We start from the raw sequence: 24,142 nt of genomic DNA on the forward strand, positions 1-24,142 counted from the left end.
AAATCTCTTTCCCCCCCTCTGCTTCTTGCTCAGAAAAGCTTGGAAGCCCAGCCTCAGTCACTAGCTCAAATACTCACATTTTAAAATGTTCAGGCTGACCCAGGGGTGTATTCTTTATGGAGGCACACAGCCCAGGGCAGGCCCCATCGCACACCTCCCAGCTGGTCCCAATGCCCACTGGCCCCTCTCCATCCCTCCCAGGGTCTGCACACTCCCCATTCACCAACAGGGCAGCCTTGACTGCTCAAAAACCCCAAGAATTACCCCTCCCAAGCAGAGGCTGAAGGTGCAGGGGATTCATGTAAACCTTGCCACAGCCAATTCAGCAAAAATGTCTCACTGCTGCAACCTTGCCTGCTGTCACTGGAGGGAACAGAGAATGAATTAACACATCACAGGCCTGAGTGTCCTCTGAGTGTGGGGAGGAGAAGAAAGGTCAGAGGAAAACTGGGATCACTACCTCCATCAGCCCCTTTGAGAATATGACTTTGAGTTGTCAGTCAAGCACCGTGACATTGCTCCAGAGCCAAGTTAGGCTGAAGGAATTCATATAGAGCACAGGAGAGGGGCAGGGAGGAGGTCACTGAGTGACCCATGTGGGACCAGCTGTCAAACCTCTTTCATCTTCAAGGATGTCCATATGCAGGAGGGGAAAAAGAAAAAAAAGAAAAAAAAGAAAAATATTGCAAATTGTGTGAGTTCCAAACTCTCTTAACTCTGCTGCTAACCTGAATGTCAGTCCTGACTTGCTCTTCAGGTTCCTCAGGAGCTCCAGCTGGTTCAGAGGAGGGATGAGTCTAGAGGGAGAAAACAAAGAGCGTTAATATCCAGACAGAGCTGATTGCAGAGCCTCCTGTCTCGGCAACTTCCCCTGCTGCCCCATCCTTTCAACCAGAACCAGCTTTGTGCCACCAACTGCAGCAGGGGAACAGCTCAGGAAGGATGGAGAGGGGTTGGCTGCTACTTCCAACAGTGTCCTAAGGCAGAGCAGTGGGGTAAGAGAGAGAAAGTGACAGCAAGAGAGAGAGAGAAACTTGTCTGCACCACTGGATTTTCAACCTCCCCAAAACCAAGCAGCTGCCAGGGTTCCTGGGCAGCCCGGTGGTGTTTTGGCAGAGCTGTAGTCTGGCAGGTTGGCATTGCTAAATGGAGAGAAACTCCAGCTTTGGGGGAAAATAGGAAAACTCAACCCTGCTGCTCTTGGGGATGTAGGAGGGCATGGGAAGGGGCAGAGAAAATACGGACCTGGGGTTGGGAGCATCCCAGGAGAAAGAGCAGTGTGCTCCAGGGTCAAGTTTAACCAATTCTCTATTCTCCATGTCAGGTTTTGTCCCAAAATGAGACAAAATCTTGTGTCACTGCCTTCCAGAAAACCACAGGGCTTCCTTTCCTTCTCAGTTTAAAAAAATAATAAAATAAAAAAAAAAAAAAATAAATCTGACAACGGGAATTCTGGTAAGAATTGAAAGTCCAGTGAACAAAACTCCTGTGGCCTGCTTTTGTGCTTAAAAGCCATTAAATTAGCTCAACATCCATTTTTGGGTTCTTCCTTGAGACCCTGGAAGTCCAGGGCTTGCTCCATCAATATTTAATATTGATATTCCCAGCCAGGTTTTCAACCAAGAGAAAGATAGGCTGGAGGTGTCAGGTGGAGACTGAAAGAAATGAGGCTTCTAAGAAAATAAAGGGAGAGATATTCATGCTCACATTTCTTCAGCCATGATGAGACCAACAGTTTCACACTTTAACTAAAAAAAAAACCAACTCAACTGGAAAAGCCTCTTCTCTGCAAGCAAAAAACTTATCCTCAAAACCAAAGTGGTTTAGCAGAGATTTTGTGTTCACAAGATTGAGGCAATCAGAAAATTTTCCAATTCTAAGTATGGAGAAAAGAATAAAAATAGGCCTGAAAAATTTTGGCTCGGCTCCCCAGTCGCTTCCATCCAGAGAAAAGCACATCCTGATCTGCTGAATTAATGATCCTCTTCATTCCAGACATCAGGAAGAAGCTGACCTTGATGCAGTGGAGCTGTGCATGAGTGCTGGGCTGTCACCTCCCTTCAAACACACCGTAGGGTTTGGAGATGCATTCCAGGCTGGGAGAGGTGGTGCATAAAATCCAGCACAGGGTGTACTCAGCAGGTAATGAAGGGTGCACAGCTCTTCTTTGGTGAATTAACTCCTCAGGGAGGTCCATACCCAGCAGAGCACAGGAAAATTGCCCCACTCTCTCCAGCTGGGATTGCAAATCCTGGGCTCTCACTGGTGCATGTCTCAGTTGAGGAGTTCATTAGCTCAAAAGACTGGAGGATTCAGGATCCCAAAATGAACTATTTCTTTTGCATCAGCCCATGGTCTGCAGCGTGCTGAAGGTGGCCACCTCTTGGGCCACCACAGATGCTTCCATGAGGAAGTACAGACACACAACAAACACAGAAATTCACCATTTCTGTGGTTGGTTCATGGGCCTGCTACGTGAGGTGGAAATCACCAGGATCTTACTGAAATAATTATTATTGAAAATGGGTGAAAACTTACACATATACTTGACCTGAAATTTAATCTCAGCTAAATGCTCAGCCTAACCTGTCACTGCAAGAGCAGCTTGGGGAACAGCTACTGCACCACACCATTTCTCCAAACCCTCAAAAACCAAAAAAAGGCAGAACTCTGCACAGCTCTTGAACTGAGCTTTGCTGTGGAATGTTGGATGCACGGCCCCCTGCCCTGGTGTGTGCCCGGGGCACAGGGGACGCAGGTGCCACCAAGCCAGGTGCAGGAGGAACCTGTGTCTGGGGCTCCTCACGTTTTCTCTCTCTCCTCCTGGTCCGTGTGTCACTGGTTAGCGAGGGAAGCGCGTTCCGGTTAGGGGGGAGCTGGCTGAGGAGTCTGCACACCACGGGACACACACAGCTCATGCCACCCACCACAGCAACGCTTCTGAGCTGCTGCAGGTCCCCCCGGCTGCCTCCACCACCCCTCCCAGTACAGCACAGAGAAAGGCCACGCTAACTCCGGGCGCCGGCTCCCACATCCGCAGGGAAAGGCGGATCCGCTGTTCCTGGGAGCACAGATAACTTTTCAAGCATCAGGGGACAGGAGGGAGGTCATGCCTCGGGCCAGGACACCACCAGAACCCCACAACACGAGGAGGGCAGCAGCACACGGCACGGTGGGAGCTACAGGGACACACCACGACACGCACACGGACGCCATGATGATTTTTTTGAACAGTCCCAGGATGAACAATTAAGGAGACGGTGACAGGGAGATGGGTGCTGGAATGGAATGAGAACCTAAATGAGCCTCCATGCAGTGCTGGAGCTCCTATGGGCAGCCAATTTTCTCCCTAACCATGACTTTATGTCTCCAGCTGAAGCTATTTTTCATGACTGAGAACATTTATGAAGCTTATAAAATACTTCATTACAACAAATGGAACGGAAGTGGCACATTCTTATTCCTCTCCCAGTAGTAGAAAAATGTCTTAATTCTCAAAACAGGCTGTTGTTTAGCACAAGAGGAAAATACATTCTTAATATTATACTTGCAGTTCATTGATGCAATTTGCTATAAATTAAGCACACAGAGCAGTAAGTGTGATTTACTAAGGCTGTAAAACTTGCATCTGTGAAAACTGGAACCGGCTTTCGAAATCACACTAAATCACATCAGCTCTAGTGGAATTACTGCATCTAGTGAGGATTTAAACTGCTCTAAGAACAGAGCTTGGCTTGCAGTCTTGAAATGCAAGTCATTTATTCCCCATCTTAAAATATTAACTTGACTACACCTTCAGATACCCATCTCATATAAAATACACCTGTGATTTGCACATCTATTCCTTTCTGCAGAACCTGAGATAGTATTATTTATCATAAATCTTACACAGCCATGTCCAGGACTTTGCATTTGGATTGATCCCAAAAGGTTAAGTCCAAGATTGAATAACTGTGGCTAATAACTGCTTAGCTCTAGGTGGGTCTTGGAACTAAAAACTGAAGTGGAAAAATCCTGCTGAGATGAAGCATTCTTTCACCAAAAAGTCAGATTGGATTACTTGAAGAAATGAATGATGGTATCAGTTTAGCCTCACAGATCTTTCTCTTCTGCAGGTTTTACCCTCAAAAGCAGGCACAGCTGTTCTGGAGGTTTTATTCTGTGCTACCACTGATGTGCCCTGTGGTGCCACCCCACCAGCAAACTCAAAGCCAGCATTACCAGGTGGGCACAACTCCTGCAGCTCAGAGCCAGATAAATGGCACAATGAAGGATGGGAGAAGAGGGCTGGAGAGAGGGAACACACAGGAGTGAGGGCAGAGGGAAATGGAAGATGAATGGGGATGTTTTCTTGTTAAGCGTTGCATGGATTGGGGGTGGGGGGAGGTTGGAAAGACCATCAAGAAATCATCCTTAACAAAGCAAGCTTATCAAGCACGCTCCCATTCTCCTTCCTTACATCATCATTTTGGCAGTTTCCCAACACTTGTGTGTACCAATAGCTAAAATGTACATGGGGGTGCAGGGGGTTAGTCTGTAGCAGCAGGAGGGCGCGTCTGCTTTGGGCTTTCACTCATTCCTTGGAAAAAAACTCATCTTCAAAGGTTTCTGTCTTTTTTGTTTGTTTGTTTTGCTGTTTGTTTTGTTTTGTTTTTTTTAATTCAAGGCTTTGCATGTTACAGTCCCAAATGAAGAACAAGGAGTGACATGACACACACTTTCAGAGTCACATGCACTTCATACCTGGAGGCACCATACGTTTGCGTTTGCGTGCTTTTCAAGTGTTTTCACCAAAGAAAACCAAAGGGGTAAGAGAAAGAAAAACAGGGAGGGGGGGGAAGTTGGGGTGGAGGAGAGGGGGAAAGAAACAGAATAAAGAAAATTAGCATATGAACGAAGTGTGTCCCCAGGAGCAGATGCTGTGGCCAGGCTCAGAGGTGAGCACAGGAGCATGGACTGAGCTGGCTCCCACTGTGGCTGGCTCAGGAGCCACGGCACGCCTGTGTCACCCTTGGGGACAGGCAGCTGGCACCTTGCTCCGAGAGCAAATGGGCACCACGGGGCAGGGAAAATGTGGGGGCCTCCCAGAGTCCTTCCATGGAACATCCACAGCCCTCGGCCCCACCAGCCAGGAACTCCTGGGCTGGGCTGCTGAATGGGCAGGATGTGTCCACAGGTTTGGCTTTTTTAGTGAAGACCAATATTTGACAGCAGTTCAGATCAAGGCCCTGCTCTCATGAGTGACAACAAGAGCAGATTTTTTTCTAATAAATGCAGTGGCTGATGCAGAACAGGTTATTTATGGTGTCTGGATGCACCAAGCCAACTCGTGCATTACAACCCAAACCACACCTGCACACACAGAGGCCTTGTGCATATTTTCGAATTTGGTTCTGCCACATTTTGGATTTAAAGAAATGAAATCTGGGATTCTCTCAGAGGCCACCATGTTTTCCCTGAAACAAATCAGAGTAGCTCTACTGCACTGCTTGGAGTGATGCTCTGGAGCCATGTGAGCTCCTCCAAGGCAGGTGTAACAATTCTCTCATATCAAGCAGCCAAGCCTTTCCAGAGATGCCTTGGGAAGAGAGATGAGCTAAAGGCACAGGCTCCTGCTGTGAGGAATAAGCAGCTCAGTGTTGAGCAGAAAGGATGCCGAGTGGTGACTGCAGATCATCCCCGGGCACCAGAGAGGGGGATCTTGTGTTCCTCTAGCCCACCTCCAAACCACGCTGTGCACTGCAGCCATGGCCTTAAGGGGCTGCTGGGCTTGACGTGCTGCTACAGCTGCAGCAGCACCAGCAGCAGCACAGGGCTGCCAGTGCCTGCTAGCTGGGTTGGGAAAGTGGGGAGGCAAGGAGAGATGGTCAGTGTGAGTGATGCAAGCTGCAGCCAGAACATACAGTTACTCCTTTTTTTTTAAAAAAAAAAAAAAATAATCCACCTAATTTATTTGACAGCATTCAAAATACAGTCAGAAGGGGTTCACTGCTTTTTTGGTAAAAAAAAACAAACAATTTAATTGAGGGCTGAATCCATTGGTGCACCCACGGCTCACTTGCCTGGGTGGTGTTCACTTGATCTGAGCATAAACAGGAGCTGGGATTTAAGGGAGAAGCTGAGAGCCCAGAGAATCCATTTCTAAGGAAGCCCAGAGTGACACTGCTGTGTGGGGCTGAGCAGCACCCACAGCAGCAGCCAGCAAAACTGCTACAACCCTGCTATAAATCTGTCCTGGCTTTTTACTCAAGATAAGCAGGCTCTCCAAACTACTTTTTATTTTTTTTTTTTTTTTTTCTTCTCTTTCTCGTCTCCAGAATTTCTATTTAGCCTTTTCTGGAGATCTTTGGCTCAGATTTCTCCCTGTATATTAGCTCTGTGGAAATACAGGTTTTAACAAGGAGGTTGTGTAACAGGTAATCAAAAGGGTGTCACTGCATGTCTGGCTGCATGGTAAGTTCAGTATTTCAAAGAGCAGTAAAATCTGCCAAAGTCCACTGAAAACAAGCCCTGAGTGCCTGCATTTTGCAGTGGATTTTGGGCCAAGCTCTGTCCTCATCCTCTCCAGTAGCTGATCCCAGGCAGTGCTGCAAAGTTACAGCCAGAAGGCCAGGTACTGGGAGAGAGAGTTTCAATGGGTGAGTTTAATGCTATTGGAAAACAGCTTTGTTCTGTTCTGTTGGGTTGCTGTTGTTTTGGTTTTTTAGACAAAATCTTCAAGTTGGTTCCTAAATTTCTAGGGGAAAAGCAACCAATCAGACACACACTGGGAATGAATCCAATGAGAACTTACTGACCACAACAATGGGACTTCCAACAGGTTTTTATGATGGGTTAAGAGGCTGGCTGCTGTGTTTGAAATACAGGCTAAAGCTTACCCCAGGAAATACATCCAGGCTGTCTGCCTGAGGGCTCGAAGGCACCAGTAATATGGAAAACAGGAAGGGATTATTCCTGCAGTGGCACAGCCCAGTGCTGGGCACAGCCCTGCGTGGGAGCGGGGAGATGGGGCACAGGGGGCCCCATCACACCCAACAAAACCCCATGGTGATACAGGAATATCTAGCAAACATATCCAACCATTCTACAAACCCAGAGAGTCATGGATCACCTCTAAAAATCCACCAGGAAGGGGTGCCTGGCTCTGCCCAGGATGCAGGGATGAGGCGTGGGGTGAAAATGAATAGAACGTTGTGCATTTTAGCTTCTAAGGAAGCCACAAAGCCAAAGGGGGACATGAAGGATGCAGTGCTTCCCCATGTCCTGGAGGGCTTGGAGGCATGTCAGAGGACTCTGTCCCCAGCTCCATGAAGCTCCACAGCCCAAGAGGCTGTTAATTTCCACAGTACTGCTCTAACCTGTGTGGTTTCACCTTAAAAACCTGCCTGGTTTTACTGCAGGCAGAGCAAGGCAGGTGGCTGCTGCTAAAACACTCTGGTGTTCAGCAGCCTCATCCATCATGGTTCCAACGTCATTCCCTGCTTGTGTCAACACCCTGGGACGGATAAGTGAGATACAAGAAATGGGAAAACGCTCCCTGAATCCCGAGTTAGTTTTCCTCCTCTTAGAGACAAAAAAGGAAAAGAAAGGAAAGGAGGACCCAGGGAAAATGCACCTGGGAGGGTGCCAGGCTGGTCAAGGGTGGGAGAGAAGTTTGCTGAAAGGCAGAAGGACCATTAGAGACCTGTTGGACCAGCAAGGAGAGCCTGAGAGGGCACGAGGAGCTGCAGGTAGGGTGAGGGTGGTGTTTACCTATGATCCAGGGCAGCTTGGAGGGAGGTCTTCACACCTGGGCACGGCAACTGTCACAACACAATGCAACTACCAGCAGGCGTGGAGAAATAAAGGTGAAAAGAAGAGCATGTACACACAGAAAGACATGGGAAGAAAAAAAAAAAACAACAAAAAACACAAAGCAACAGAGAAATTAAAATCAAGTCAAAAAGAAAAACAATGAAAAAAATACAAAGCAAAAAAAAGAAACAAAAACAACTCCAAAAGAAAAGCATATACCAGCCCTTAGGAGCTCAAAATCAACTTTTTCAACCAAAAAAAAAGTAAATAAATAAGCAAAATTATATATCCAGGTAACTATGGAGACAGTGGCATTACGAGGAAGGCAGTGGAGGAGGAAGCTGGAGGAGGAGGTACCTGTACATGGGGACAGTGACGGTGCGTTCGTAGTACTGCCAGGTGGAGTGCAGGTCTGTCCGGGACAGGTTGGTGGCATAAAATCTCCAAGCCGCCTGTGCAGGAGAAAACCCAGTGAGACTGTGCACCCAGGCACAGCCAGAACCACCCCTGGGTTTATAAACCTCAACCAACACCAAGTCCTATGGGATGGATCCAGCATTCTGCCTTCTCCTTGATTTGGTAGGTGACAAACTTGGGGTGGTACCATGATCCTCCTGACCATGTGAGACCTGTTAAACATGCTGTGGCTCCCAGGCATTCACTGCCAGGCTGAGGTCAGGATGGGTGCTGTTGCCCATTAAGAAGTGAAAAATGTGGAGAGAGAGGAGCAGGGGAATGTAAAATGATTCATTTAAATTCTCCAAGATGTACAGCAAGGCCAGCCTTCTGCAAGGACATCTGCTTTCATGAAGAAAATGCTCCCAACTGTACCTTTATATCAGGATAAATATTCTCTTTGGGGAGGAAAAAAAGGGTGAAAACAGATTGTCCCAATGCATTTGTCTTGCTGAGCTGGCTGCTTGCTGAATTCCATCCCTTTTCTATCTAGATTCCCCACCACATATGCTGTTTTCCCATGGTTGATTTCCTGGCATTTATTCCCAGACAAAACCAGTCACCAGCTGCTGTCTCACATCTTACACACACGGCACCATTTGTCTCCTCCCCATCTTCCAAAAGTCTATGAAGCTCCCCAAAACCAGGATGATGTAACCACAAGGTTCCTTGGGTGTGACCCTCACCTGGATCAGGCCCGCTGCTGGGTTTCGCCTCTTCTCAAAGTGTTTTTGTCGATGCTGCTCTTGCACCTTCAAAGCAAATCCTGAACCCAAGATACCCTGGGGAAGAGAACAACAATTTGTTGCTAGGATGGGTTTAGTTAACCTTCCTCTTAAAATCTGTGGCCAGCTTTCCAAAACTCCAAAGGTTTTTTTCCTGGCTCATTTTTTGATTCTAACATAGAGGAAGGAAGGAGCCTCCATCCCAGCAGCTGTGGCAGACTCTATCCAAGGGGCAGCAGACTTTTCTGGCACTCACTGGAATTGCAAATTTTCCCAAACTACCTCCAGCCAACTGATAAAATACAAAAGAACCCCAGCGTGATGGCATTCAGCAGATTATCCCCATAGGAATCCAGATCCTGCAACACACTGAAATGCACTGCCAGAGGGACAGGGGGAATTTGCTGAAATGGTGTAATTGCAGAATAACAGATTGCATTGGGTTGTAAGGGAACTTAAAGCTCATCTCATTCCAACCCTCTGCCATGGGCAGGGACACCTTGCAGTATCCCAGGTTGCTCCAAGCCCCATCCACCCTGGCCTTGAAAACCTCCAGGGAAGGGGCAGTCACAGCTTATTTGGACAGCCCGTGCCAGGGCCTCACTACTCTCACAGGGATTGATTTGTTCCTAATATCCAATCTAAATCTGCTCTCTTTCATCTTAAAGCCATTAATTACCCCAATGAACAGCCTTCTGGAGGAAAAAGTGCTTTTTATTGTTTCCATAAATATTTGTGCAGAGCCAAATTGAAAGTTCCCATCCCATTTGCTCATGCAGGCGATGCCCAAGTTGTGGATATTCAAACAGGCTTTTCCCTTTTCTCCCTCATTTTTTGATTCACAAGCCACAGAACACCACAGTGAGGAGGCCTCTGAGTGCATCACATTGTAGGTGTTGGAGTGCCACCAGCTCCAGGGGCTGGGGACAAGGCCCAGGTGAGCTCAGCTCCCCCCACTTACGGCAGGAAGGGCGAAGAAGGAGACGCCGATGAGTGTGAAGGTTGCCGCCAGCAGCCGCCCGTTCCAGGTCTGTGGATACTTGTCCCCGTAGCCAATGGTGGTGAGAGTGATCTGCAGGGAGGAGATCAGTGCCCAGCCCTTGGTCAGACAGCCTTAAAACTGAAACAACACAGCCAGAGCTCCCACAGCACACGGCAGAGCTGGGTCACCGTGCCCTGCACTGTCCGAGGCGCAGCTCGGGGAGCTGGGAAGCAGCAGGGATGGATACAGGATGCACAGACACCCCAACACCCGCCCTGCTCACGTGCTGGGTTTCACACCACTTGGGAGTGTTTCAGTGCCTTTTGCTGTCAGAGAGAGCTGCCATCTGGTGCAGAGGCTGGCGGTGCTCGGAACCTCCCCCAGGAGGGGCTGTGCCTTCGGCAGGGGAAGCGAACCAGCACCGTTCCCCCAAACTCCCTTTCGGCAGCTCAGGAAAGCTATTTGCATGCACAAAATCTGCTGTTTATTCCAAATCTTCCCAGCAGCGCCTATCAGCTGGTCTCCACTCCCCTATTTAAAAACAGCCTGTTAGGCTGAGAGGATGAATTATGGCTCCTTCACACCACCTCATCTAGGGATGGGTTTTGTGCTATTGCAGTGCACCAAGAGAGAGGTGGAAAGCTGCTGTCTGTATTTTGGGGAAGGACATGAGAGATTTGATGGAAACAGTCACCTGAATTTCAAACTCCAGGGGAAGACACTTTTTCCCACTTCACTCCATGGACATCACATGGGAAATGCTGGCTATTCCCCCAAGGCTTCCAAGAGGATTTGGAGAGCCTGGGACTGGCAGGGCAAGGCAGAGAGGGATGGTCTGATTAGAAACATCTTTGAGACTTCTGATCCCAAAGGCTGTCCCTGTCACACAGCCTCCACGGATAGAGCTGGCCCCAGGGATGGGAGCTGACACCATGCTGATGTGGCACTGGAAACATGCATTCCATTTAGAATAAAAAATCACTTTTACACAAATGGAAGTAGGATCCCAAAGTGCCTTTTAATTGGTCCCACTAAAAGCCTTATCAATTAGATGCTATTTTGACCAAGTGGTTGAAAAATGCATCAACGTGGCTAATCCTTACTGAAACAGAGTCAGAGCAAGGCTCTCTCCATAATCACTGCTAATCTGGTTTACAGTATTCTTGTAATTTCTATAGACAACAGTAAGTGTTGGATACATTAAGATCAACCAAGGGATGAGCTTCTGACCCTGAAATTTGATTTATCCCATCTCTCAACATCTGCCCATATTGGATCCATGAGCTGGACTCTGACAAAAACTGTTTATTTTAATGAAGCTTAATTTATTTTCTGAACTTCTCAGTGGCAAAACAGTCTCAGAAGCAGAAGGGATAAATCTGCCCATGGTTCTCCCCAGACTGAGCTCTAATCTGAGCTGTCACTTTTCCCTCATTGTTTATTTTCTTGTTATGTCAAATTGGGCTTTGTTTTTATTTTTCTGTCCTAACTAAAGGGCTTGAAAAACAATTTACAGCCTCTTTCCCTTTGTTGGAATGGAGGAGCTGCTTGATCAGCCGATTTCTCCCCAAGCCTGTTATTGGGATTTGATCAGATCGGGGATTTTCATTACATGCTTTGTAATCAAGGCCAAACTAGTGATGGAGCAGAAGAACAATAACACAAGATTAGAACGTCATTAATTCTCTCTTTGTTAATCGGGTAATCCAATAATTCACATGCACACGCACAGCAAACCACAAGTATTGCCCTTTCAGCAGAGATGTGACGGGGAGTGCTCGCCCCGCTGGAGACTTTCTGCTACTTAGGCCCTATTAATTTTATGAAATTTATTCCAGCGCCTTGCCCAAGTGCAATTTGAATAATTAAAGGACAGCAATACTTGTCAAAACAATGATCAAAGTGCTCTGTGGTGCGGGATCTCTCTCTGACCCACCTCTGTCACGACAGAGCTCAATCCCCCCACTGGGAGCACATGAGTTCCTGGCTCCCCTGCAGCTCCAGTTAACTCAGAAATGTGATCCCCCAACAATTTCTATGAGGTTTATGTAAGAAAAAGAGCTAAATGGAACAGCCTGAAGCCATTTAATAAAAATGTTAACTAAGCACTCTCTAAGTCAATACCTCACGTAAGTGATAGAAGATGGAGGGTTAATGGACATTTTATTTTAATAACCAGCAGCTGCTCTATGGAAATTACTTACCAGACCCCACCAGAGTGCATCTGCGTATGTATCAAAGTGCTCATTTTCTCCCTTCTCGGCCAAGTACACCAGGAAAGAGGCCAGGATGAGGCACAGGAAGCCAATATACCAGGCAGTAATCAGCTCCTGTGAGAACATTAAAAGAAAGAAGAGAATAATTGCAGTCCTGGTGCGCATCTCCAAATGCTTAGTTTCTCGCTTGCTGCTGGATCTGAACTTTCCCTGCACTTGTTTAGGTTTTGGGGCTTTGGCTGGAGATCAGTGATGGCACTTTCTGAGATGGGACACATCTTTGCTTTCTGGCTCTGCCAGGCCTGAAGACCAAATCATCCAAACACACACAGCAAATGGAGGAGGGGATGTTAAGAGCTCCATTATTGCAAGAACTGGAACTGAGATTTTAAAACTCTCATATTTCCCCAGTTCACACAGGGAAGTGGAGTTGAAACTGAAAAGGAACCCCCAGATCCCTGGATATTCTACTTAGGACAACTCCAAGCCACTAAACAAGGAGGAACTGTGAAGTTGGGGTCTTGTTGGACTATCCCCCAGCTGCAGGGAAGTTTTAATTCAGAATTCACAGGAGTGATTATTTTTGGATTAGGTTAGTGCAAGGGTGGAAAAAAAAGATGCACAAATTTCCTATGATTTTTACACAGTGCTGGAGAAGCTGGCTAAGCTTCTCTGGGGGAGAAATGCTAAAATCATAAATACAGCATCAGGAATCAGCAATTTAACAACAACCTCTTCCCAAACTGATCCCCCTACATCAGGGATTGGTCCCATGACTGGAATCTCTCTCTCCCTTCCCTTCTTGACTGGTGGAGCATTCCATCAGACTTTGTGTCTCTGACCGTGTTGCTCCTCTGCATTACCTACGGTGTCCCTCCAATCTCCTCTTCCAGGCCTGGAAGAACTTTGGGATGGAGAGCTGAACCAAAGCAGTGTCTCTGGTGGGGAGAACACAAAGAGCAGCTCCACGTCCTTGCCTGGGCCTTGCTCACCTTGCTGTGTGCGTAGACCACAGAGCCCAGGAGCTTCCAGGTGCCGCCGCGCCGGTCCATGCGGATCATGCGCAGGATCTGCAGGAACCTCAAACTCCTGAGTGCCGAGGTGGCAAAGACGTTCCCTTGGGACCCCGCCGCCAGCACGGCGATGGATGCGATCAGCACCATGATGTCTGCGGGAACACGGGGCAGGGAAAGGTGAGGGAGCGCTGCCAGATCACCACCAGAGGGAACGGCATCGCCACTGCCTCGGGCAGTGCGTGACAGGGGTCTCCTACACCTGTGTCCCCTGCTGGAAGGGCACAGAACTAATCTGAAACTGGATGAGAGGAGCCACTGCACCCCTTGTGGAAAGCTTTTCGTTCTCCATGCTCATCACTCCCATAGAAAATGGGTCAAATGCTGCAGAGCCTGAATTTTGATCTGGTTCAGGGTTAACATGGGATTAAATACTTGCCAAAGGACCTGTCTTTTATCAGTCATAGGTGCCTGTTACACAGAGCAAGGAACTCCCCCATCTAAACTGGGAATGAAAATCTATACATCCTCCATAATTCTAAAGTGCTTAAGGACAATGGAAGTCCAAGAAATAGGCCAAAAAAAAAATCTTGCTCAATACATATCAAAGATCCCATAAACCTCCCTCTTCCCTGATTTATAGGAGTGTTTTGCTGTGGAATAAACTGAAATCCTGCATATGTCCATTGCCAGCTCCCAAACAGTCACAGGCAGTCTCCATAGCGAAGGGCACGGCCACTCTGTCCATTTCTAATCCCAGAAAATATCACTGCTGTGCCCAGATGGTCCCTCTCACAGGAGACTTTCTGAGTGCTTTACAAACAATAATTAATTAAGTCTCACAACTCCCTTGAGAGGCAGCTCATCAGCACCAGGATGACACACAGAGTCTGAATGACTTGAGAACAATTTGGTGTGGAGGTTGGACGTAGGATTGCTGGATTCCAGTTCCTCTGCTCAGCCTCTCCCTGCTAAACCCTGTTTCTGTGAGCTGTCAGTAATGCTTGAGGTGTGTAGGGTTAGGGTTAGGCTCCCAGGTCATCAGAAAACAGGGAGAACCCTGTGATGAATAACAAAAGGCATGGCCATGGATTAGGACTTCTGCATTTTGTTTATTTTTTTCATTCTCAAGGTCACCATGAAGCAGCTGAAGTTTAACCCCCAAAACACATGCAAGACACGGGGGAACCATGCAAGCAAGTGATTGGAATGGCCATCCTGGATTGGGAAATCCCATGCAGGGCCTCAGCTCTTACCGATGACACAGAAAGGCTTGCGGGCAAATTTCAACCGTCCCCTCCAGCCCCGGTATCGGCAGCAGCAGCCGGCGGCCCAGATCCGCACAAAGTATTCCACCCCAAACACCACGATGGTGACGATTTCCTGCGAGGAGAACGGTGCCATTAGTGGGGAGAAAAGGATGATGGAGACCACGCTCCTGAATCCAGGAAAAACCCATGACCTCAGAAAAATACACCTCAGAAAAGTCATTACTGAGCTGTCTGCACCACTCAACAGAGAGACCAGGCTTGAAAGATCGTCAGATCTCTGCTTCTGTGTCTTTCCTCCCCCGCCCCAGGGTGGTGAGAGGTGCTGCACATTGTAGACATGAACTGGAGCTCTACCCTTCTCATATTGTGCTTGTTCCCCCAGCACAGGAATGATGACCACCTCGTTGTCTCCCTGCCACCAGCCTCCAGGACTCAACTCAGTTAATGCTGAGGCAAGAGCAGAGATGGGAATCACTGAATGGGAATAATCCTAGAGGATGACAAAAGGGGATGTCAGCATTTTCCCTAGAAAACTGGCTTGGTTTGCCTGTGTGTGCTGGGAGATCTGGTGCAGATGCTCCATCCCTTGATGCCACGTGAGCTCTTTCCAGCTCTTTCTATCTCTTTCCATCTCTTTCCAGCTCTTTCCAACTCTTTCCATCATCTCTTCCTGAATATCCTGTGCATGTTCTCTTCCCTCTCAGATCTTGTCACACCTTTCTCATGTGTCAAACCCAGTGAAGCCCTAATTAGTCTGCAGCATTCTTTGATTTCATGTAGGGCAGGAATGGGGAAGAGGAAAACAGACAAAAGGAGAAGAGACAGATGAATCTAGCAGCTGTAGATTTTTAAAAAGTTTTTTCCCATTTCTGTCCCATAGGCCTGAGTGGTCCCCTTCTCACAAGGGACAGCTTAAATTCTTGCCTCAAACACCCCCAGTCTCAGGGGTTTGTGGGGATTTGATTTGATTTTAATATCTCACTGTCAGCCCCCACTTACCAGGATATAAAGGGCCCCTTCTGAGCTGTTCTGGTACTCATCAATGGTCGAAAAGACAGACAGCACCAGGCAGGAGAACACTAGTAGAAAACTAAAGGACACAAAAAGGGAGAGAGAGAGAGAGAAGGTCAGTCTTAATGGCAGTAAATTTTCATGCTCATCCAATGAACTCAGAGAGCAACTTTGGATAAATTTCTCTCGGAGTATTTACTGCACAGCTGCTACACCACCATGTAAAAAGGATAAGTCAAGTGCCCAGCTTTGCTAGCTGGAAAGCTTCTGTGTGGATGGACCACTGGACTATCCCCAGTTTGGCCAGTGCCAATCCAGTTCCCCTTCCAGCTGGCAGCTCTGGTCACTTCTGACATTTTTTTCCCCAAGGAAGCATCAGCTCTTTCAGCAAGGTTCAGATGCATCCAAAAGCATCCAAATGAGCAGGGAAATTTCTAGCTGGGACAAGAGGGGAGCAGCTGGCTGAGGAGCAGGAGCATAGGCTGAGTGTGAGCTCCACTCCTGCTCTACTTATACATTTACATCTACAAAAGCTCACACAGAAGTGGTGCTGCAATTCTTGCCAGATTAGGACATTTTGGGTGGATTTAATGTTCCTTTCTCGGGCAGGTACTCCACATTAATTTCCTGCTGCCCAGAAAGGCTGGCAACTTTTTGGGTTTTTTGGAGCATCACTGGTGGTGGGTGGCTGTTACTCTGCTCTTCTGTGGCCAGACATGGGGGTTGATCCAGCCCAAGGGAATGTGATTTTGGTGCTGTTGGCACTGGGAAGGAGCTGGGCTGCTCTCTGTCCCAGCTGTTCGGGGACAAAAGAAGCCTCATCCTGCCATAAGCTGTGGGGATACAACTTTGATATCAGCTCTCTCAGTCGCTAATTTACCACAGAACTGGGGAGATGCTCAAACCCCAACGTGCACCCAGATCTCACTGACATCTACATCCACGGGCAGCCTCCCAAAAGCAGCCTGGGCAGTGCCACCCCAGGCTGTCACTCACTGCCTGTCCCCAGCCAGGCTGCCCAGTGCTGCATGTTCTGATGCAAATCAAAGGGCACCGAATGAGTGACAGGAGCTCGACTCTCTTCTGACACTCAGCGCCTGAATCCGCAGCTGCCGAGGTGTCCTGGCATCTGCTCAAGGATGGAGGCTTCCACCCCTGCCCACTGCTTGCTCCAACAAAAGCAGGGAAATTAATTTACTTGGGATCGATTTACTAATACAATAAAGTAGGCCAGCACAAGGAGAAACTAAAAGCTGCATTCTTTAAGAGCATTAAATAATTCATTTGTCTGACTTTGTCTCGCATTCCTACAAACTGCATTGTGAATATTTATAAGGTTTGGTTCTGCTGGTGGGGGCTGCTGCTTTTTGGTGAATAAAGGAAAGGAGTTTCACACCACCAGGTCATGCTTGTGGCTTTGCAGTGACCATTAATGTCACAGTAACAAGTAAAAATAGGGAGATTTTCAGTATTTATTCGAACCACAGGCTGAAACGTGGTGGTGAGGTAGGGACTGCTGGAAGTAAGGGACCTTCAGAGCCATCTCAGCCAAGGCTGAGCTTTATCAGCCACAAGATGAATCCAGTATCAGGCAGATAATTTCCTGACTTCTCACTGCAAATTTCTCCTTCTCACACCAGATTTGGTGTGCAGACACTTGAAACAACCTCAGGAGAGTAATAAACCTTACTTGCAATCCCACTCATGACATCACTCAGTGCCTTGTCCAGGTCTGACTTTAATTGTTCTTTTAAAAACACTTGCCATAAACAATCCCACCAGAACCTGCCCTGCAGTCAGATGGGCTCCATCCCTCCCAACATCCTCCAGATTGCTGGGAGCTGGAGAAGGGGCCCCACTGCTGCCCACACCGTGGCAGGGGGAGCAGAATCCCACACTCCAGGAGGGAAGGAGCTGCAACTAGGTTGCTGCACTCCTGGAATGGCCCAGATTTTTCTGCAAACAGCAAACATAGCAATTTTGCTATGTTGAAGTGAGAAACAAATGAATAATCAATGAGAGAAGAAAGAAGGGGGGGGGGGGAAACAAAAACAAACAAAAAAAACCCCCCAGAAAACAAAAAAAATCCCCAAAAGAACCCCAACCAAACAAAAATAAGATAATGAAAAGGGATCAAGGGAAAGAGAATTCTACATTTTCTGATTAGAGAAGTAGATTGTGAGTTGTATTTGTTTTTGTGACCAAGCATCACTGTAAAGTGCCTGAGGAAGGGCTGAAAGCAAAGTGCCAGTATCAGAGCAGGCTTTCACACTGTTTTTGCTCAGCTGATCACCTTGGATGGATCCAGAATGAAACCACTATCAATTCATGATTCCTGGCAGGGACACACACCACAAAAAAATAAAAAGAGGACTCCTGTATATTAAGTTGTCACTAGACAGATATTGGTAGGACAGGGGGAGCAAACAAGGAATAGAATTTGCTTTATCACTTCAAATCCCAAGGACGGATTGTGCAAGCCCTGGTTATGGGGAGAGCTGGGGCAGCTCCAGGCACTGCTGGAGCAGTTGGACACATGGGTGCTGCTTCTCCCCCTTCCAGCACATCCCTGCAGCCTCATTCCCAGCCTCCCCATGCTCCTCAGCTCCCCAGGGCCGGCTCAGGGCTGCTGCAATTTCCACTCTGGGCTCCCCAGAGCTTCCATTGCCGGGGAGACCTGATGCAGATCAGGCTGGCAGGGCCAGCATTAATTACAGCTCTGCCGAGCACAGGAGGGAGCAGGGAATGCACCAGCTTCTCCAGCAGAGCATGGGAGATCCACAGCCAAATCCCACTGGGACAAAAACCTCCCCCTGGCTCAGTCCCAACAGGTAAGGAATCTCCCTGGCCCAGCCACCAGGTAAGGAGCAGTCCTGCCAGCAAGGGATGCAGGCTCTGGATCAGCACAGGATGAGCTGCACACGAATCCCAAAATAGCTCCACGGTGATGCACAGCTCCTCTGCCCAGCCCTGTGGCCCACCAGCCTCTGGGGGCTGGAAAAGGAGACTCAGAGAATGGCACCCTTCTGCAAGGGAACTGCTCTGGGGGGGCTGAGGCCTGTCTGGCTCCTGGGAGGCTTTGAGGGATCTGCAGATCCCCTTTGGACAGAGGAGTGCAGGAGAGAAGCTGGGAGGTACGTGCACATCAGGGCATGAATCCTCTGAGCTGCCACAGAGGGAGGGCAGTGGGGAACAGGAAGCTGGACTCTGCTTTAATTCCACCTAATCTACCCAGACAGATCAGGAAAGGGCTCCAGATAATAATGGATAGCTAAGGAAAGGGAAACAAGCCAATAAATAGTGTAGCAGTTAGGATGAATCTAATTTTTAAAACTACGTATCTAATGAAAGCAAATTACGTCTGCAGCCTGACTCTGGGAAATGTTCATGTGCAATAAGGAACATTAATTAGGTCCCATCTAATGATTTTTACATTAAAGATGCCAATTCTGCTTGGAACATTGGAGAAGACAATATCCTCCTCCTGAGCAGACAGGTCCTGCTGTGGAGTCAGCACCCAGCATCCCCAAAACTCCGGGCGGGATTCAGGGTGGTTTGGGACCACTGTCTCCTCTCCAGAGGGACAGAAAGGAGAAATCTGCCTGTTGGAGAAGTACACCTCATTATATTTTCTCACCCACCTCATTCCTGCAGGCCCCCAGCACTTTCTGCTGCTCTGACACCCCTCTCACCTGTTGCTGAGACCTTTAAGCTCAGCCAAGACTCAGCTGTGCAAATCTGACTGCTGCTAATACCAGTAAATCCAAAGACCTCCAAAGTCTGACTTTACATCCAAAGGTTATGTTGACTTAAAACACCCGTGCAAGCTTCTTATTACAGTTTTTAAATCCCAGCCCAAAATCTGCATATCCAGATTTCATATCCACTGTGCTTCAGGTTAGCAACAGAAAAAGGAATGACTGAACTCCCCCTTGGAAATAAAAATACTTAAAATGGCATGAAACATGAAAGATTGTCCTTTTTTTTTTTTTTCTTTCCTTCCTCAGTGAAAGCACATGATGGAATCATCATAAAGCTGCTCAGGTTAATCATCTAATTTGCCTTCCAAAAGAAACCCCCTTGGAATCTACATGCCCATTTACATAAGAATTTTAAAAGGCCTCTAAATTTATTCCTGAAATACTCATATTCAAATAGCATTCACTGACATTCAGAAATGTTGGGGTTCTTCTGATGGAGCACCACTAATTAGCAACTGGATTCCTGGAGATGGAGATGGATACAACACAAGGAGGTGACAGAAGCTTTTAATAAGCCACTGTGCTTGTTGCCCACTTTCGATGGCTTTCCCTGGAATTGGGAAAGGACTTTAATGATTTGTTTAATTAGAAGGGGCAAAGCTGGAAAGGAAGGAGTATTTCACTACAGGCATTCAAGAGCTGCACAATGAAAAGCAACTTAAAACATTTAAAACACTTGAAAATTACTTTGGGGATGTAAACAAGGCATTGATAATTGTGCTAAAATAAAACTGACGTGCTTATGTGCAATCCAGCTGCAATCCCAGTAAATCCATTTGCTGTGGGCTCTGTAAAACGCTGCAGTTCAAGTACTTAAAACTTTGATGTAAATCAAAGGCCAGGAAAATACAGAAATGACAATAAGTGAAGGTGAAAGAGCATCCACAGCGAAGAAAAACAGAGATTGGCAAATGCCTTTTAGTGCTCAGAGAGCCTGGAAATCAGAATGGGAGTATTTGCAGCTCAATTTAAACCTCCATTGAGTCAGAAGAAAAACGCTGAGAAAGCCGTGACTTTTCCAGCAATAAAGACTTTGTTGTATGGCACCTTCCCTTAGCCAGGAGCATCCATCATCTTTATTCATGTAAGCAATCCTGCTGTGACTTGCAACCTGGCTGCTCATTTCCAAGGCTGAATAGAAGCCTAAATACCTCACTCTGGGTTCCCACATCCCTTGGTCTCAGCCAAAATCATCTCCCAAAGCAAATCCTGTCACTAAAAGAGCTGGAAATAGAAGTGGAGAGTCCTGCCTTTTGGTGCTCTCCTTCCCAAAAATAACTCCTGATGGCATCTCAATCCCCTCAGGTCTGGCCATGCCCAGCCCCATCCTCTTTCCTAGATTTTGCTCCTTGGATGAGCCTGGAGGATCCCTGAGCATCCATGTGGGTAGGAAACATTGTTTGTGGTGATCACACCACCTGGCTCCAAGGCAGGGATTGTCATGGTTTATAAACTTTTTAATAAATCATTATCAAAGGCCTGTCTGGGACAACATTTTCAGCTCCTGTGCATTCTCAGTGCACTCAGGTGATGCCTGAGCAGCCTTGGTAAGAACCTCCTTGCTTGTACAAAGCCATAAAGAGCACTGAGGACTGTGGTGTGAACTGTGGAATGGGTTGGGTTGAAAAGCTCCTTAAAGATCACCTAATTCCAAGCCCCTGCCTTGGGGCTGACACCTTCCACTGGAGCAGGTGGTCTGAAAGGTGAGCTGGAGCATCTCCAGAGGACCAAATCAGCGTTCCAGGGAAGGCTGTGGTGTGCACAGTGAGGCTTTAGATGGTGTGCTGGGAGGTGAGAATTCATCAGGCTACAGAGAAATAGCTCTTACAGATCGATATTCAAGGACTGGCCCTGGGATGGGAAGGAAAATCATAGAATGATTTAAGCTGACAAAACCCTCAGGGACCTTTGAGTCCAACCCTTCCCCAGCACTGCCAAGGCCACCACTAAAGCATGTCCCCAAGTGCCACATCTACACATCTGTGAAACTCCCTGGTATGAGCATGGCAAAGTGGCACAACCAAGTCACAAGAAAACCTCTTGCCCTGCTTTCCTTCTATTTAGGACATTTCTCAGAAATAAAAGCAGGATTTAAGAAATTTTTCCTTCAATATCCACCACTTCTGAAATTGGTTTCCACTCCAAAAGCTCCTCCAGCCTTTTGTCCTTGCTTGTAACTGGAGTGCCAGAATCCTGATCCAAACCCTTGGACTGCAGGAATCCGAGCTGAAATTGAAATGACTTGAAATAACTTGTCCCTAGTCCAGAAAAGGATTGTGTGTCTTCACACTTAGGAGCAAGAGTGAGCTTAAGAGATTTTCTGGATTGAAGCCTCAAAGAACAAAAGCCGTCTGGAAATGCCAGGGGATGGAGACCAAGATCTGAACACTTACAGTGGGAAAAGGAGTTAAATGTAAGGAATTGCTTGGGTTTTTTACAGGCTGGCTCTAATCATCTAACTTAGGCTGAATAAAAGCCTTATTAATAATAATGACTGCATGCAAAGTTCTAGCTCCAATGTTCCGCTTTGTCCTCACCCAGAATGAATCACTTGGAAATGCTTGTCTGCGTATTCTCCTCGCCCTGCACACGCAGCCTCAGAGGAGCCAGATGTCTGGAGGAAAACCCAAAGTATTAATCAAGCCTGTGCACCTGCCAGAAGAGTCTGTTCCTGCTGGGATCCAGCTCTGCTGGGCTCAGGCTTTCTTTCAAAAAATTTGGTGGGGAGAAATGTATTCATGCAGCTGCAGAAATGGTTCATGGGAGAGAATCCTAAAGCCCACGGTGCAATTATAGTGCATTGGGAGGTAAATTAAGAGTATAAAATATTGGACATTTAAGTAATTCTTAAAATGTCTGTGCAGGCATTTATTCAGATCATGTTCATTGATTTTAATGTGAGGGAAAGTTGCTGTCTCATGCAATACCCATATTATTCAGATTGAAATCTGAGCACTGCCTCTCTTTCATCCCACGGGGTATTCCCCCAAAAGAGCCTCTGCTTCCTCCCCACCCTGGAGAAATCATTGCTAGTGAGCACAGGAATACAAACCTTCCTGATCCAACCTTTATCCCTGTTTGAAGATCAAGTTATTTCTGTTTCTTAAGCCGCAACACCTCAAGAAAAGTAAATTTCAGAAGCCAAGGAAATGCTGCATGGTTGGAGCAAGCAGGAATTAAAATTCCTCTTGCTGAGATCAAACTCCTCTCACTGACCTGGGCAAGTCACTCCATCTGACTTAAGTGAGCTCTAAAACTGGGTTAAAAGAAAGCTGTCCCTATAAAATGTAATGCTGCATCTCATCTAAACATTCCTCGAGGGAATGTGATATACAAAAATAGGCTCTGGTCTAATTGCAGATAGGAAGATTGTCTCCAATCGGGCTGGTTCCCGCGGCAGACAGGAATAGTAGCCGCTTTTTCAAAGGTCTGTCCCAGAAGCAGAGATTCAGCTGGAGCCTGAGGTTTCCTGCCCACGAAGGACGAGCTCCATCCCACTGAGCTCCTTCAGCTTCACTTCCCCATCTCTGACTTTGCACTAGTTCTACAGCACCACGAATTTCAGCACCTCAGAAACAAAAATCCTCGCTGAGAGCATCCTCAGGGAGCGGCAGCAACAGGGGCTCGGCAGCTCTCAGCAGCCACCTGAACTGTCCCAGACCCACAGAAGGCAACTAAATGGCTCAAAATCCTTGTGCTGCCTTTAAAAACCTCAGTTTCCCCAGGGGTGAGACTTTAGGCTTTGCTCCTGTAAAAGCAGGACCACAGAGCTGTTGCTCTTGGGCTCCCTCCCAGCTAAGAGTGAAGGAGAACAGCTGAGATACTGGCAATTTTGAAGGCACTCAGATGCCCCAGTCACTTCCCAGGGTCCATCCCAGCTTCATTCCTTGATAATTATAAGACAAGGATGTGGTTTCTGAGAACCAGAGGCTAATGGATAACACCAAAGTGTAAAATGCAAGGATTACCAAAGCCCTGCTAATTTCATTTGTTCATTCGTTTAATTAACAGAGTCTTGGGGAAAATAAGGAAGTATTTGCAAACTGCCCAGATAATATGCCTGAGAGTTGGTAATTTCAACATGTGTTTAATTTTACCTCTCTTGTCCCAGGCAGTGAGCAGGAGCTCACAGCAAAGGTGCAAAAGAATTGGCTTACAGCCTTTTGATTTCAGTCCCCAAAAGATTATGACCTCCAAACCGGGTAAAAAATAACCCCAAGGAATAACAGGAATGCCACAATATTCAGGATTGATGTTCCCTCTCACTCACTCCAGCACAAATCAGGAATAATCCCCTGAAAGCCAAGGGGCTGCACTGCCACAGGAGAGGCTCCAGCTCAGCTGGGTCCAAACCCCGCGATGCCTGAGAGACACCTGAGTTTGGCACAAGAGAAAATGCAGGATTAGGTGCAGCACCAGAAATAAAAGGCCAGTGGTCAGTTTTGAAGCTCTGCATCCCCTCCCCACGTTGGTAGGATATCATGATCCTCACCTGGCAGAGGTGGCAGAACACGGCCCTGGTGCTTTCCCTGCCGGTGAAGCTGCTCCTGTCAGGATGGGAACATTTTTCCAGGAGCAGCATCTGGGCCATGCAGACAGGCAGCCCAGAGAAGCTGCCCAGGGTGAAGGATGCAAAACAAACTTAGATCTCTGGAGAGCTCAGCACTTAGAAGACAGTGCTCTTTAGCCCTAAAAAATTGCTGAACCAGCCCAGTTATGCCGCAGGGAGGGGAGAACATCACACCAGCTGCCAGTCAATCCCTGCTTAAATTCACCACTAACAGAACTATTTTGAGTCTCCCAAGAGCTGCAACTCTGAATTCAAAAGTCCTTTTGCACCTTTTCCTCTCCATCAGCAAAGTTTCCCAGGGCAGTAGCCAGGTCTGTGGTCCCCAGGGGCGATGGGGACATCA

General features: G+C 47.4%; 1 protein-coding gene across 6 annotated transcripts in view; it reads right to left on the reverse strand.

Annotated features, from left to right (window-relative positions):
* Positions 1–24,142, reverse strand: part of KCNQ2 (potassium voltage-gated channel subfamily Q member 2) — a 64,738-nt gene that overhangs the window by 25,421 nt on the left and 15,175 nt on the right. For 4 of the 6 annotated variants that reach the window (XM_058850590.1, XM_058850588.1, XM_058850586.1 and 1 more), the window contains exons 2-10: positions 15,457–15,547; positions 14,443–14,569; positions 13,166–13,341; positions 12,162–12,287; positions 9,937–10,047; positions 8,937–9,032; positions 8,152–8,246; positions 4,744–4,773; positions 729–797 (exon numbers count right to left, since the gene is read on the reverse strand). In XM_058850590.1, coding sequence (XP_058706573.1) covers positions 729–797; positions 4,744–4,773; positions 8,152–8,246; positions 8,937–9,032; positions 9,937–10,047; positions 12,162–12,287; positions 13,166–13,341; positions 14,443–14,569; positions 15,457–15,547 — 921 coding nt within the window. Of the gene's footprint in view, positions 1–728; positions 798–4,743; positions 4,774–7,783; positions 7,822–8,013; positions 8,019–8,136; positions 8,247–8,936; positions 9,033–9,936; positions 10,048–12,161; positions 12,288–13,165; positions 13,342–14,442; positions 14,570–15,456; positions 15,548–24,142 lie in introns of those variants that run through there. The other 2 variants (XM_058850591.1, XM_058850589.1) reach the window with 2 other exon arrangements.

Source organism: Poecile atricapillus, chromosome 15 (assembly GCF_030490865.1).
Source record: "Poecile atricapillus isolate bPoeAtr1 chromosome 15, bPoeAtr1.hap1, whole genome shotgun sequence".
In the NCBI taxonomy this organism is placed as follows: Eukaryota; Metazoa; Chordata; class Aves; order Passeriformes; family Paridae; genus Poecile; species Poecile atricapillus.